Here is a 15,003-nt window from a genome sequence, read left to right on the forward strand (position 1 = left end):
CTTGTGAAGTGAAGCAATTTTGAAGTAATTAGCTTCTTCTCATAATGTGGAGGAAGAATTGAGGTGACTCACAAAATGAGCCTCATACTTACCTTGTAAGAGTAATTCGTTCCTGAGAAAGATCCAAAGGTCAGAATTTTAGAAGTTGAATACATAATTGATAACATAACCCAAATCAATATTCTTTATGCCAGAAGAAACCCAGTGTTAATCCAGTAGTTAATGAGAATTAGCAGAGCATGTCCAAAAAGCTGTCACCTCTGCATCTCTCAACAATTTCATAGATAGAATGAATTAAAGGAGCATTGCTTACAAAAAAAAACTTCCACGGATGCTTTGTTTTTAGGAAATCAAACTTTATGATCACAGAAAACAAGAGAAAGAAGTCAATGGAAGCAATGGGAATGGTGATGAGGTTATTCTTGTGTTCCCAGGTCCTCAGAGATAAGATTATGCACCAGCCATAGATGATTTCATGATGTCTGCTATTTTGTGGCACCCAGCAGCCCCTGAGCAACAGGAAATCTAAGCTTGTCCTCATAAATAAGAGGAAATGCCTTATAATCCAAAGCAGTTGTGTTAAATGAAACTCTTCATCGAGTAAAATCCTTATAACTTACCTTGATTTATCTTGGGGGTTGTTCCATATTGTACTCAATCTTAAATTGTGGTGTCCTTAAGAATCATTTGGGCAGTTCGTAGGAGGGGCGGAGCTGGGTTCTACCCTTCAGAGAGGCTGGCGATGCCATGAAACGCACCCAGTCATTCCGCTGTAATGCTTTGAGAGACACTGGTATGACGAAATAAAATACTGGCAAAATAAATATTTTAAGTACAAGCATGTCTGTTTGGAGCCTGGCTCCTTTGTTTAGCAAATGGTGATCTCCTTATTTCGTGCAAATCTCTATGTCCCATACTTCAAATACCTTTAGATCTGGCAAGGCTACAGAGCAAATGAATTAAGTTGCATCATTTTCTCTAGTCTGCTTCCAATGACTTCATTCTTTGTAATAAAAATGATATCTTACAGTTGGATAACACTATTGATTTCAAAGTTGTGTATATATATACATACACATATATTTTTTATATATTTATAATTTCATTTTAATCTTATCACAAACCAATAAACTAGGAAAGCAGGATTTTATTAGCCTTGTTTTTACCAATAAAGCTGTTGTTGGATGATTTGTCCAAGCTTGCACAGCTAACAAGAAGCAGAGAGAAGTGCAATCAACCTGTCCGATCCCAAGTCCACCGTGATCTCCCCTGAATCGCCCTGTTCGCCAAAGTTGTTTCTTCCCCCTGCAGTGTGTATCGGATTAGTTTGCTCATCAAATAGAAAAGAAGCCACTCATCTCAACCATAAGAACCTCCTCATTCCTACACTTCTCTTCTTTCCTTCCTTCCCTAACAAAAATAATTTAGAGAGACAGGTTCCTATAATTCTACTTTTCTTTGTTGTGAGAGAGATTGTTTTTAAAGAACAATCAGGTATAGTTTTGAGATGCCCACAAAATTTATTTGCCTTCCTCTGGGGATTCTGCTGGTTTTTATTCCTACAAATGATACCTGACTTCTAGAATAATATACTTTCCATTAAAGGAAGAATTTCTGAGGACTTAGTAACCTGGGGTTTTGATGAAAAACAACTCGAAGTAGCAACTCACATATAGAAGAGGGGGTCCCCCTGGGTTCAAATACTTACCCTTCAGTTGCCCCTGTCTATTTATCAGCAAGGGTGAGGATAGTATTATCTATCTTGCAGGGCTGTTGTAAAAATCAAAAATAACAGTTCTGAAATGTCTTATACAGTCTGAAGTGAGTAAAAATGAAATTTCAGTTCATTTAGTACAAATGTTACCTTTGGAAGTTTCCTTCCTCTCTGAACAGGTATCACCAGTTATCTCTGTGAAAGAGAAAGCACCATTCTCTAAGTTCTATACTTTGTTTATTGGTGTGCGTGTGTGTGTGTGTGTGTGGACAGAAACATGTAGATCATTTGTTTCTTTTTTCTGTCCCTTTTAAAAATGGGGCTGGAAAGGGAATTAATGACAATTCAGTGTTTCCTATTGGAACACTGACTAAAGAAGCAACTTCTAACAGCTTTGGTTGTGAGACTGAGAGTACGGATGAAAATGACTATTATTTCTAATGGCTCAAGGGCCTGCTGGCTGTGGCAGACAAGAGGTAAAGATCTGAAATGCTCAGGTGGACTTGCTGGGCCTTTTGTTTTTGTGATGGTGCCTTCCTTCTTCATCTACACACAGAGATCTAGGCTTTTCTATGGTGATGACATCTGCAGAGAAATACCTGGCAGAAGGAGAGGACACCAAACAAAAGGGCTTCTTGGCAGTCAAATAAAGGCCTGCCAGTCAAGGTGACCTAGCAGTGGAATCTGGCAGCTGGGATGCAGGAGACAGCCAAATGCCCATTCAGTACCATTGCTCACACCCAGAAACAAGAGCTTTTGTGCCACAGCCTCCCACACCTCTCTGGCAGTGCCTAGACACCAATGGTCTGGGGATCCAAACTGAGGGTGTGGGACGAGCTCCCCTCAGACTTTTGCTGGGAACACTTTGTGCTTTTCTCATCCCCGTCTTTCCTCATCTTTATTTTCTTCTTCCCTTTTCTTCTTTTCTGCCATTCTGCCTCTCAACTGGAAGATTCTTGAGGGTAGGAATGATGTCTTATTTTCATCCCCAGGTCTCCTCAGCATATGATTCATTTGGTCCCTTGCTCAGAAGGGGTTGCCGTGTGAAACCAGAGCCCATAGAAGAGAGTAGCTCCTGCCTCCAGAGCTCTTTCCCAAGGCAAACCTTTTGATTTTTCCAAAAGCCTATGTAAGGTTGAATTTTATGAATGTCCTTAACCACTGTGTTGAGAGGGTGTTTTATTATATTTTGAGATTTACCACTTAAAATAGGAAAATTAACATTTTGACTTATGTTGGAAAGAAGTGGTCCTTCAAGAATCTGATTTCATGGGGAGATGATTTTTTTTATACATAATGTGGCAATTGTTTGCATGTAAATGAGTTTTCTAAATTATACTTGAAAGGGTTCTGTTCTGAAGTACGAAAGCATCCATCATAACATCTCATTTCCTCTATTAGTTTGCTTCATAACTTCATTTTTCACAGATGAACAATGCTTTTCTTTTCTTTTTTTAGTATATCACAATTAGGAATTAGTGAAGTCCAAACGAATGAGATTTTTCTGTGGCTCCACATGTGAGGTTTATTAGATGCTCAACACTGCAGGGAATCCCTCCCTCGACTCCCCAGCTCTTCACTAGAATTGCTCAGTCAAAACAAATCTTGTAATTTCTGACTTTGTTTTCCCAAATTGGTCCCCAAAGGATTAATAATTCCTTATGCAAAAACAAACTGTTTCAAGAGGAAGAGAGAAGCAGGAAGAGAAAAAGAAGACAGTGCCCTCCAGGAGCCATAGTGTCCGACTAGCTGGTCTCACCCTCCCCGTCTGTCTTCTCATCTCCTCATCCTTGCCCTCATCCCTCAGAGTGTCCTCTTGATGGCCACAGTTGTGTAACAGCTCCAGTGACACTTGCCACACACACATCAGTGGGAGAACAAATCCCTCAGACATGAGTCATGAAAAAATCTTCTTTTTCATCAGTTTCAAGTATGGAAGTGTCTGCTTTTGGTTTGAGTAAGTCTCAAGGCATCGAGTCCAAGACAGTCTTGGAGGATGGGGGAAGAAGAACTGAAAAGCAAACTGCAGAGTAATGTGCTACTGTCCAAATAAATATGAAAAAACAATGCTGTATTCTATTTAGGGTTGCATACATATGTAGTAATAAGGAAATTGTCACAAACCTGGTCAACAGCAGAACTTTGTGGTCTGTTGTGATTAGCAGCCCATTCTGTCAAGTAACTCCTCCTGATTAAAAAAACAATTGAGCAATTCTGTGTTAGACCTTAATGTTGGCTAACCATCAGTCTTGTGACCTTTAGTGAGACATTTAACCAAGCAATAGACTTCAATTGCCTTATGACCTTCCCTTCCTCCCCTCCCTTTCTTCCCTCTCTTTCTCTCTCTCTCTCTCTTTCCCCCTTCCACCTTCCCTTTGTTCTTCCCTTTTTCCCTTTTACTTTTTAAAAGTTTTAAAATGGCCCAACCAAGAGGAAATCTTTAAACTGGTTTTCTCATGAATGTTTTTCTTTTGGAAAGTTCAAAACAAAGCTTTGTTCACAATCAATTCACCTGCAAAGGGGCTTGCTAATAGTATAATATCAATAGTTATAATCATATAAAAATGTATAGGAATAATGATTTAAAAATTCAGAATGATTTAAAAATTCAGAATTCCTCCCAGTAGGGAGGAAGGAAGGAGAATGAAGTTGGAGGGGTATGTATAGGGGACGTTAACTGAATCTCTAGTGACGTAAATTCTGGAAGCAGATACGTCAAATTGTTAAGATTTGATAAAGCTGGACAGAAGATATAAGGTGGTTCTTTCAGTCGTTTCCTATAGCCTTTCAAATGTAATATATACTATCATAATTTGTCAAAAATATTCCAGAAAATAAGAAAATCATAGTGAATTCTTAAAAGATAAATTGAGGCATATTAAAATTTTTAAGAGCCTATTTGAGCAAAAATCTGTTTGAGTCAGGCATCATCAAACCAGAGGTGTTTAGGAGTGCTCCACCAAGAGGAGCTCAGGAGAGACTCTATGGTAGAGAAAAATGGAAGGAAAGTAAGGAAATTATTGATTGGCTATAGCTTAAAGCCTAGTTGACTCTTTGTGATTGGTTGTCCATAGTTTTCAGTTTCATAACCTTGAAGCATTTACAGGCTTAGATGCCGGTTTGCTTAAGTAGGGCCACCGTGGATCAGAGCCAGCTCAGTCTAATGGCCTCCTTGTTGAATTTATTTAACTCCTCTCACCAGTAGCTAGCCCTTCTCACTGCTTTTCTTCCTGTTTCACTCCCCTCTTTCACCTCACCACCACAAACATGTCCATAAAATTGAGGGCCTGAAACACATTTGAAATTCTCCTCTGGTTTTGATCAGTAAGTATTAGTTCAATTAATGACATAAGCATATCTTTTCTTATGGGATGAATGTTGTTCAGAGGCCAGAAGATAGTGGAGAATCCTGGAGCTACAGCATCATATTTAGTGGTTGACAAATGCTTGTCAAACATCGTCTCTGAGTCACTGAAATAAGATATATGAGTGGGAGGCAGACCCTGTTCTCAAGGATTTTGCAGTCTAGGAAGACAAATGACCGGATACCAGAAGATACCAATAAGATTGCCATTTTATAGGGATTAAGGAAGGATGCCAGTTTGAATTAATTTCATGTCCGAATTACAGAACATTAAAGAATCATTGAGACGGTGTTCTGGATTCTACTGTCATGAATTTATTCTACAGAGAGAGCTGCCCCTGTGTGGAATGATTTATGCATAGCATTGTTTGTTGGAACAGAGACTGTGAATACCCTGAATATGCATCACGTGGGTCTGGTGACGTAAATGAGGGTTCGTACGTGCAATGAAATACTGCGCAGTCAATAGATGCAACACTCCAGATAACATAAAATGAATAGAACCCCAAGAAACACTGTGAAGTGAAATGAAGACAAGCAAGCAAACTGACCAAAGTACAAAATAAACTTATGGTATCCTATAATTTGTATGCAGGAATAGTTTCATAAGTGTATGTATGCATATGCATAGAATATCTCTGCAATGATACAAAATACAGAAAATCAAATGGCGGAACTTGGGTGGTTGGGGGTCAGGAGTAGGAGGGAGATTCTGCACCCTTTATACCTTTTATATTCTGTGAATCTATATTACTGGTAATAAAATTATATAAAAATACAAAGATAGAAAACATCAGTTGGAGATGATAGGACAAAAGAGCAAAGAAACCGAATTGCAAGTAAAGATAGACTCTTTTCCTTTCTTTCTTTCCCTCCCTTGCAGTATAGCCTTAGAATTTCTAAAGTGTTAACAAACCCACATGCCTACATTTACGAAAGAGGTAGATGGCGTGGAAGGTTTAGAGGGCAGAAGAGAGGCTGGTACATTCTAGAATGTTCTGGAGAGTTCTGGCCAGAGACATCATGTGAGGGTGCCAGGCTAAATATACCCTTATGTGGAAGAATTGACCTCTTGAAGGTCAGCAACTCGATTTGTGGATCTTCAGACCCCTCTTGTGACTGGGGAGTCTGGCTCATAGTACGAGAAGCCTGTATACGTTTGAATGTCTGATAAGGACTGGGAATGGGGATCCTTAGGGAATGTGGTGCCAGGAGAAGGAATAAGATTGCTATGTATTTACATCTCAAGGGTAAAACTTCCTATTTTATGCTATTACCGTTATTTGGTGACAACGAAGGATAAAACATTGATATTTTAAATAAGTCAGGACCATTGCTAGCTAAATAGAGTTCCACTGATACCAGTTTTAAAACATAAATAAGAATCCTTCCCAGGTAGCAGAGCCATTGTTTATATGCAAATGGTCTGCTTAAATGGCTTTTAGTGCAGAATAGTCCGTTTTTAGTAGGATGACCATCCCCATTGTGTTTACCTTATATGTTTGTATAATCTTGTATAGATTTGCTAATCCTTTTTTTCCCAGTGCAGTGAAAACTTAAAACCAATTCACTTTCTATGGTATTACAATGTGGAATTTTGAATATCAGAATTTGTTAGGATATATGGTATTTATCTCCTCTTTAAGGAAGCGGCAAAAGAGGAGTTTTAGTTTATAGTAGTACAACTCCAGGAAAACCTTGCAGACTCCCATTCTCATAACTATGAGGTGTATATTAATATGCCTACATATTAATATATGCAAATGTCTCCAATCTGATTATCGCACAGTGTTAGCGTTCTAGAATGTATAATTTCCAGTTACTGGAAGTGCTATCTTGTGTAAAGCTCGTATCTGACAGTGTATTATTTTTCTTCTGATTGCACTGTATCCTAGCGCACTGAATTAAAATGTGCGTATGAAAGTCTACAAATGGCTGGGTTGATAGCAGGCTATGGAGAGGCTCTCCTTTTCTCCCTGAAGCGTCCTGTGGGACTTTCTCTTTTCCTGAAGTGTATCTTTTGAAATTTTAAAATGCAAAAATTAAAAGGAAAAAGTCAGTGAAAATGGGTTGTAATTATTATTCAACAAAGAGTAAATGTTTGTTTAAATGCACATCTGGAAGTGGCCATTGGGACAGACGGTCACCAGTGTTTAATATGAACGTGGTTTTGCTCTCTCCAGCTTGATGCAGGTGCCGTTTTGAGCCCCAGTGGTGTCACATTAGCCTTATTTGTCCAATGCATAGACCTTCTTTTATTTCCCACGAGGAAGGGATAAATGCGCTAACAAGAGCTGCAGATTGCGCAATGTATCCTCCGGTCCTTGCTTGGCACTCACATCTTATCGTCTAGGATTCTTGAGAGCCGTTTTTAGTTCAAGACTCTTCCTGTGAAGCTATATTTCTCAGCCCTTAAAAATCCACGGTGTTTCCTGGTCAACCCAGACAGCTCACAATTTCTTGTAATGTTATTGAAAATTTCAAAACAAATGGAAACCATCTTATGCCTAGAACCAAATTAAAGTCATTACAACATTGAGGATGCTTTCTAAAATTACACCTACCCCTCTTGGAAATTTTGATACCTCGGAGGGTTGGTGAAGGAGGGTGAAGAGGGTAGGCGTTCCACCTCGGCTCCGGCTGGCAGGGTTAGCACTTCCGCAGGAAAGACTAGCCGGGCTCGGCCCTTTCAGTGCGGCACAGCCAGGGTCTCCCTCAGGTAATGGCGTTGGGCTGGTAGGGGGAGCTCAGGATTTGCCCCTTCTCTTACTGACCAGGGCTCTCTGTTTTTGTTTTCTGTTCTTTCATCTTCCCCGCAGAGCATCGTGTGCACTGGGCGGCGGCAGTGGCACCCAGACCCCATCCTCATCCACTGCATTCAGTCGTGTGAGGTAAGCTGCCCCCCCCAAGCCCAGAGTTCTCCAGTCTGCTTCACTCACAGGGAGCTGAATCTTTCTAATTCAAGATCTCGTGCCTATGCCCTTTGTTTCATCTCGTAAATTTAGCTCTCCAATCCCCAAATTACACATATTAGGATTTCTTTTTCTTTTCTTCTTCTTCCTTTTTTTTCTTTTTCTTTTTTTAAGCAAAATCTCCAGGGTCTCATTTTAAATGACCTAATAAAAATAAGTGAAAAGCAAATCAGAATTTTTTATGGTTTTAGGATTCTGTAACTGGACCTTCCTTGCACTTAGTTAGACCAGGGCTTTGTGGACTGATGGCCTACAGACAGGTTTATTTGGCCAGCACCATGTCTGAAAGCGATTTTATTTTGGTTGCCAGTATTTAGAAATTGGGCTTTCACATAAAATTTGTACATGTATATATAACATCGCACATACACGTACACACATACTCCCGATAAAAATCAACATGAAGCACTTTGTGCAGATTTGTCTCTTGAAAAACAAGACTATCTGGCAACGATGGCAATAATTAGCTGACTCTGAGTAACAGCTACAACCCCAGAAGGGCAGCTGCTCTCTGGGTCAGCAAGATGCTCCCCGCTCCCTGTGGCTTCTTACCTAGTGGGCATCTCTCATTGACATCAACTGCCTGGGTCACACGGCGTCCATGTTCTCAGCCTCTGAGGTAGACCTCTAATCCACCGTTGATTAATTCGAACCAGACCTTTACTTCCTCAGGGAATCGTATGTACTTCTTCGCGCAGGGATTCCCTTCTAGTAGGGGATTTAGCACTCTGTGAATTCCTTAGCTAGATTAACAGGAGTTATTGTGAAGAAGAGTCAAGAATGAGGCCCAGCCTTACTGAGGGAGAGTGACCCAGGAATCCTGACATGGGGAGGGGGCACACACACACACACATACACACACACACACACACACACACACACACAATTTAAACCCTCTCGCCCTGGGGATAGCCCCTCAGTCACAATCGGTTTTGCCATCCAAATCTCTCACTGCAAGTAATTAAGCCACTTAGTGGTGACACTTGGGTAATTCTGGCTGCTCCTTGTGTGCTAGCGAGAGCTGTTGCACTGCCACTGATTTCCAGCACCCTCCCCCCAACACACACCCAACCCACATGCTTGTCAGTCCCTGAGTTCTTCTGTATCCCTGTTTCTCTTTATCTAATTCTGGGAAACTGGGATCTACATGAGGCCAAAGAGGGGGAAAGGGTGGGGTTTGAGACAAAGAGAAAACTGGGTGGGGGAAATGACACCAATAAAATAGCATTCTGAGAGTCCATCAGGAAAAATGCTAGCATGGAGTATGCTTTGTTACAGCATGGGCCAACAAAACAGCTCATCTTCTGCCATCATTAGAAAAACAGATGGCAGTGGGGTGGGGAGGAGGGGCGGTGACTCATCCCCCTGGGCAGGGGGTAGAAAGAGGGGAGAGGAGGCCAGGGAAGGAGGGAGATAAACAGACAGAGGACTCAGAACTGGGAAGAGATCAAAGGGATCCTGAGAATTCCCTTCTGCTGCTTCTATGCGTGATGGCAAGAGGGAGGGTGGGTGACAGGGCTTGGAGCTGGCTTCCGTGTTTCCCAGAAGGTTACAACACAGAGCTTTCCCCATGTGTCCTCCCCTCCTCACTGAACCCCCAGCACGTCCTCTGGATCCCTTAACCAGAGCTTCCTAGGCTTTTATTCAGTCCCTTTGTTGATGTGACAAGGAAAAACCCCACTCCCTTTTCTGACGCCCCTGCCCAACCGCTGCCATGCGCGGCTGAGCCTTGAGCACCTGCCGGCTGCTGGTACCCCTGCTCCAGTGGTTCTCAAGGTGTGTCCCATGGACTAGCACAACAGGCATCTCCCAGGAACCTGTTAGAAATACACATTCTCAGGCCTCATCCCTGACCTATTGAATCAGAGACTCTGGGTGTGGGGCCCAGCAAATGTGTTTTTAACAAGGCCTCCAGGTGCTTCTGAAGACCACCGAAATTTGAAATTTGAGAGCTGCTGCCCTGGCCACTATGGGAGCAGACAAAAAGGTTCCCAGCCTGTGGAACCCCAAATTGAACCTTTTTTGGGCCAGGAGTCATTCTAGCCAACATTAATTCCATCCTGATTATTCTACAGTATTTCCTGAGACTCTCTGGGTAGGACGACATTTGAAAGGACAAGAGTTGCTTCTAATCTCTCAGCAGAGGCTAGAAGGAAAAAAACCAAAACAAAACATATAAGGAGTGGAAGGAAGAAGCAAAAAAAAAAAAAAAAAAAAAGGAGCATCAATACACACCAGAAAGGAAAGGAATTAGACAGGGGAGGAGAAAGAGAAGCAACTCTGAAGATATAGTAAGTAGCAAGAAATGCAGAGAGGGGCTGAGCTGGAGAAAGACAGGACAAGAGAGGCTGGAACTAGCCACTTGGCAGACACCTAATTCTTTACTGGAAAAAGTCGGCTAAATATATTAGGGGCAACTGAAGAGCGTCAAAGACAGACGGAGGGAAAACAGACCCAGAGGCAAGATAAACCAAAGAGGGCTCGGTGGATGAGAGGAAGTTTTAAAAGTGCTGCACAGAAATCTGAGCTCAAATGAGACATTTGTTCCCCAGTATCTAAAAGGAGTTTTCTTTTTTTGCTTTCCAGTACTGAATATAACTCTGTGATGTCCCTTTGAGGCATCCAGCCTTGTAAAAATGAAGTACCTCATTCTTCACGTCTCTCCGTGCGCTCAAGACAGTGAATCTATCACCTTGCTATCCCCCTGTCCGTGTCCTGCTTCCTGTCACTTCTGCTCCTTTGTGTCCTACCCCCTTTGCCACCAAGCTTTCACCTTCATTTCTCCATCATTCTTTGGCTCTTGCTTCTTTAAGAGATAGCTCTAAGGTGTTCTCTACAACATCTTATATAAATAATTGCACACGCGTTCACCTTGTCTCAGCAAGCATATGTGCGTACTAGAGATCCACAATCCAAACTTGTTCATATGTTAAATTCTGTTTTTCTAGTTGTTTCTCAAAACTTAACCCAACACTCCTCCTATTTTTTTTGACCCGCCCCTCCTCGTATTGTCTCTTTCTTTTGTAAGTTGCATATGGGCAGGGAATGGTAGCTTGGTTGGTAGAAAGGTTTTGGAGTCACCCAAATGTAAATTCAAATTCTAGGCCAGCTGAGTGGTGTGAGCCTTCGTGCCTTAATCTATACTGGGAAGTGGGGGCGACAAAGCTATTTTGAGGAGTGTGTCAAGGAATTAAGGTGAATTATGTACACGGAGTGTTTAAACACCATGCCATGTCTGGTCCCGAGCTGATGGGTATAAAGTAGTGGCATTCGTGGTGAACTGTTAGGCACTTTGTAAATGCTTACTGAGTGAGTAAAGCAGAAAGCGGGAGGCAGAATTGCTAGTGTGGCCTCCAGGTGAGTGGGTGCAAACCCTAGGGTGGGAAAAGGGAAAGAACAAGAGAAGAAAGGGAAAACAGGCCATTCCCATGGAAGCCCCCTGAAATCCATAATTCACAGATCACATGGAGACAGCTGCCGTGTCCACTCAGTCACCAGGCCAGTCGGTCACCAGATCATTCCATGAATAGCTTTTCTCATTCCTACCGTTGTGCCCCTTCTTGGGGCCTCAGCATTTCCCACCTGGGCTACTGCGTTGGTTTCCTGATTGTTCTTCCTCCTCACAGACCTGCGCTCATTAAAATATAGACAAGTATACAAATGGTCTAGGATAACTGTGCAGAAAACAAACACTGATTCTGCCAAATGCTTGTCCAATAACGTGTACTCTTTTCCCGTCATGGCAAGAGAAAGAGAGAGGCCAGGGGGTGTCTTCGTTTTATGGCGCGGTAATTGAAGTGAGCGCTCTCTCCATCCGTGAACACTACGATACTGTCAGGTCACATGTGTTATCCTCTCTGGTTTCTTTCCCTCTCTTCCTTCCTTCCTCCCTTCCTTCCTTCCTTCCTTCCTTCCTTCCTTCCTTCCTTCCTTCCTTCCTTCCTTCCTTTCTCTTTCATAAAGTCGTATTTATTAGTTCTGCCAAAGTCCACAGCCCTAGGTTCCACTTAAACTAAGAACTCCTTGTTCTCCAGGGAATGCAGCTAGGACTAAAGACCACACTTACGGCCTCCTTTTGGAGAGAAAAGATTAACTTCCCTCCTGCCGGATGATTAAAATTGAGTGCCCATTGACCTCGGGTTTGGTGCTGCTTTGTCTGTGAGCATGTATTTCTTGCAAGCGTATTGCGTCCTTCTCAGCAGCCTCCGTTTTGAAGTACAGTTTCCGAAACTCTCTCTTTGCCCCTTTGCTGTTTTGTAGAGCTGTGCCCTTCCTTTTTCAAAAGTGGGAGCTATGAGGGAGGACAGAGGCAGAATGGTGTTCCAATAATTAGAATCAAATGCTGACTCTACTCTTGTTCACTATGAGGGGAGAGGGTCTTATTGAAACAATGATACAGAGTAAGAATCAAGAAATGGTCAGGTTATACCCAGTTTATCTTCATGAGTATTTATTATATAGTACAAGTAGCCATGGTTAATTGATGTTCTCCGGGCTCCCAGTAAAACTTAGAAAGCCTTTCAAGATTTTGTGGGCATTAGCTACCCTTTCTCCTGTAAATTCTTATGCATATGCTTACAATGCCTATCACCTTACTTACCACATAATTTCAAGATTATTGGATAGGTCCATCCTTCCGACAGACTGCAGGCTCTTAAGTGTCAGATGCGTGTTTTATTTATTTTTGTATCCCTCTGAAAAACATAGCCTAATTCTTCAGTGACACCTGTTTCTATTCCCCTAAAGGCAAGGAGAAGTAAAGAATAAAAACCCTGTCATGCACAGAATCAGAAGACCTAGCAACAGGTACATGGAGGGCTACACAGAATAGCAGAAGAAAGGTTGTCCGGTGCGCAGAGGCGGGCTTGAATGTCACTTGCACCCTTTATCACGATTCCCTGGACAAGTCAGCCAACTTCTTTGAATTTAAGTTCCCTCAGCTTTAAATTAGATGGATAAGATTTATCTTTGAAACTTGTTGGTCAGGGACGCCTGGGTGGCTCAGTCGGTTATGCGTCTGCCTTCGGCTCAGGTCATGATCCCAGGGTCCTGGGATCAAGTCCTGCATTGGGCTGCTTGCTCAGCAGGAAGTCTGCTTCTCCCCCTACCCCTCCTCCACTTGTGCTCTCTCTCTCTCTCTCTCTGACAAATAAACAAAACCTTAAAAAAAAAATAAAAAATAAACTTGTTCAGATAACCAGCTTCAGAAAACTGTGGAGACACACCCACGGGGATAGAGCTTGGGGCCTTCAGAGAGGTTACACGCCAATAGTGTGTGGGTCATGCTAATTTTTCAGGAATAACTGCAAATCTCCTTTGTTTCTGGGGATTTTTTAAATCTTAATCAAAAGATTGGGATTTTTTAAATCTTAATCAAAAGATTAAGATTTTGATTAGATTTTGATCTTAATTATACCCATGGGTCCTTCTCTTAAAGAGCCACTGTTCAGATTTGTGGCCTTTTTGGTTAGTCTTGATTTCGTAGTCACTGGATAGGTTGCATTTTGAAAATCTGTTGGCACTGTCCTTCCTTGGCGTCTGTTCAAGACCAGTTCTGCTTTTGGTTTTACTGCTTCCCTCCTGGTACTAGCTGGCAAGAGAAAACTCAGACCAAGATAGGATAGATAGGAAAGTCAGAACATGATAAAGGACATACAAGCACCTTTTGTATGAATGTTCATTAAACATTCGTTGAGCGTGTGATAAACATTAATTGGATTTCATTTAGCAGTAATACTGAGCGGCTTCTGTTTCAAAACGGAAGTTATGCTCCTTGCCACTATTCATCCTCATACAACAGTGCTGGGCAATACACATGTCTGCGCGTGTACCCCGAGGAGAAAAGAGGCCAGGCTGATCTGGAGGGAGGTTCGGTCAACGATTGCTTCGTATGACTCAGGTGCCCTATCTAATCCATTCTGATGTTCTCGAAGGAATGAGGCGCCCTCAGAAAGCTGGAGGGAGGCTGTGCAGTATATACTGTTTTAAAGGCAAAGGGGGTTGAGCAATATTGTCTGCATGCCTGCAAGTTTGATTTTTCTACTAGAAACAGGTCTAGGACAGTTTTCTCTAAGTCCGAGTCCTACCCTTATAAGGAACATGCCCTCCCTTACCACCTCCATGTTTTTGCAAGAATGATCGGTCAGAGAGATAAAGGAGGAATCACTTCTTAAGCTTAGCAGATGCGCCCTTCTAGTCCACATGAGAGAGCCCCCATTTAAGATGGCAGCTAAGGGGTTTGACCATGAGGTGGATCATTACTGTAGATTGTGTGGGATGGGGTGGCCCAGCCAGTGGAACACTCAAGACTTGTTCTGTCCACACCCCAGATCTTCACTCATTTCACACAGGAGTCAACAGGTCGTTTTTATAAAAAGCGTGCTAAAGAATTAACTGGGGTTCTTATTTTTTTTTTTTAAGATTGTATTTATTTGAGATAGCGAGAGAAAGAGAGAGCAGGGGGAGGGGCAGAGAGAGAGAGAGAATCTCAAGCAGACTCCATACTGAGCACAGAGCCGATGCGTGGCTTCATCTCACAACCCTGAGATCACAATCGGAGCCGAAATCAAGAGTCAGACGCTCAACCGACTGAGCCACCCGGGCACCCCTGGGGTTCTTATATTTAAAATGCAGATTCTTAAGTTCTGCCCCTCCTTTCCCATTCTTACATATCAGGTCTGGAGTGAGGAGCAAGAATTTGCTTTAGGATGCTTCTAATGCAGTGGTTGTCGACTGCACTTTGAGAAACACTGAGCAGGATAAACGAATACACTCCTCGATAATGGTACCTAGCGGCACCTTGCATCTTGGGAGAAAAGGATCCATCTTCCAATAGTTCTTGGAAAAATGAAGAAATCACCTGAAATAGAATGCAGATTAGAGAGGTCAAGGACAGAGGTAGAAACATCTGGCAAAGTAGTAAAACTAAAATTCTTAGAAGCCAGAAAACACTG

The 15,003-nt window shown here is 42.2% G+C and overlaps 1 protein-coding gene and 1 long non-coding RNA gene across 2 annotated transcripts in view; one reads left to right on the plus strand and one right to left on the minus strand.

The window, feature by feature from the left end:
• Positions 1-15,003, plus strand: part of PAPPA2 (pappalysin 2) — a 258,945-nt gene that overhangs the window by 212,918 nt on the left and 31,024 nt on the right. Inside the window, exon 20 of the mRNA XM_044387894.3 lies at positions 7,898-7,969. Within this exon, the coding sequence (XP_044243829.3) occupies positions 7,898-7,969 (72 nt within the window). The remainder of the gene's footprint in view (positions 1-7,897; positions 7,970-15,003) is intronic.
• LOC113262788 (uncharacterized) lies at positions 1,147-3,903 on the minus strand. The gene is made up of 3 exons (XR_003318922.4): positions 3,839-3,903; positions 1,865-1,909; positions 1,147-1,770 (listed from the first exon to the last, which is right to left on the minus strand). It is a non-coding gene; the product is annotated as an uncharacterized LOC113262788 (long non-coding RNA).

Source organism: Ursus arctos, unplaced genomic scaffold (genome assembly GCF_023065955.2).
Source record: "Ursus arctos isolate Adak ecotype North America unplaced genomic scaffold, UrsArc2.0 scaffold_2, whole genome shotgun sequence".
Classification (NCBI taxonomy): domain Eukaryota; kingdom Metazoa; phylum Chordata; class Mammalia; order Carnivora; family Ursidae; genus Ursus; species Ursus arctos.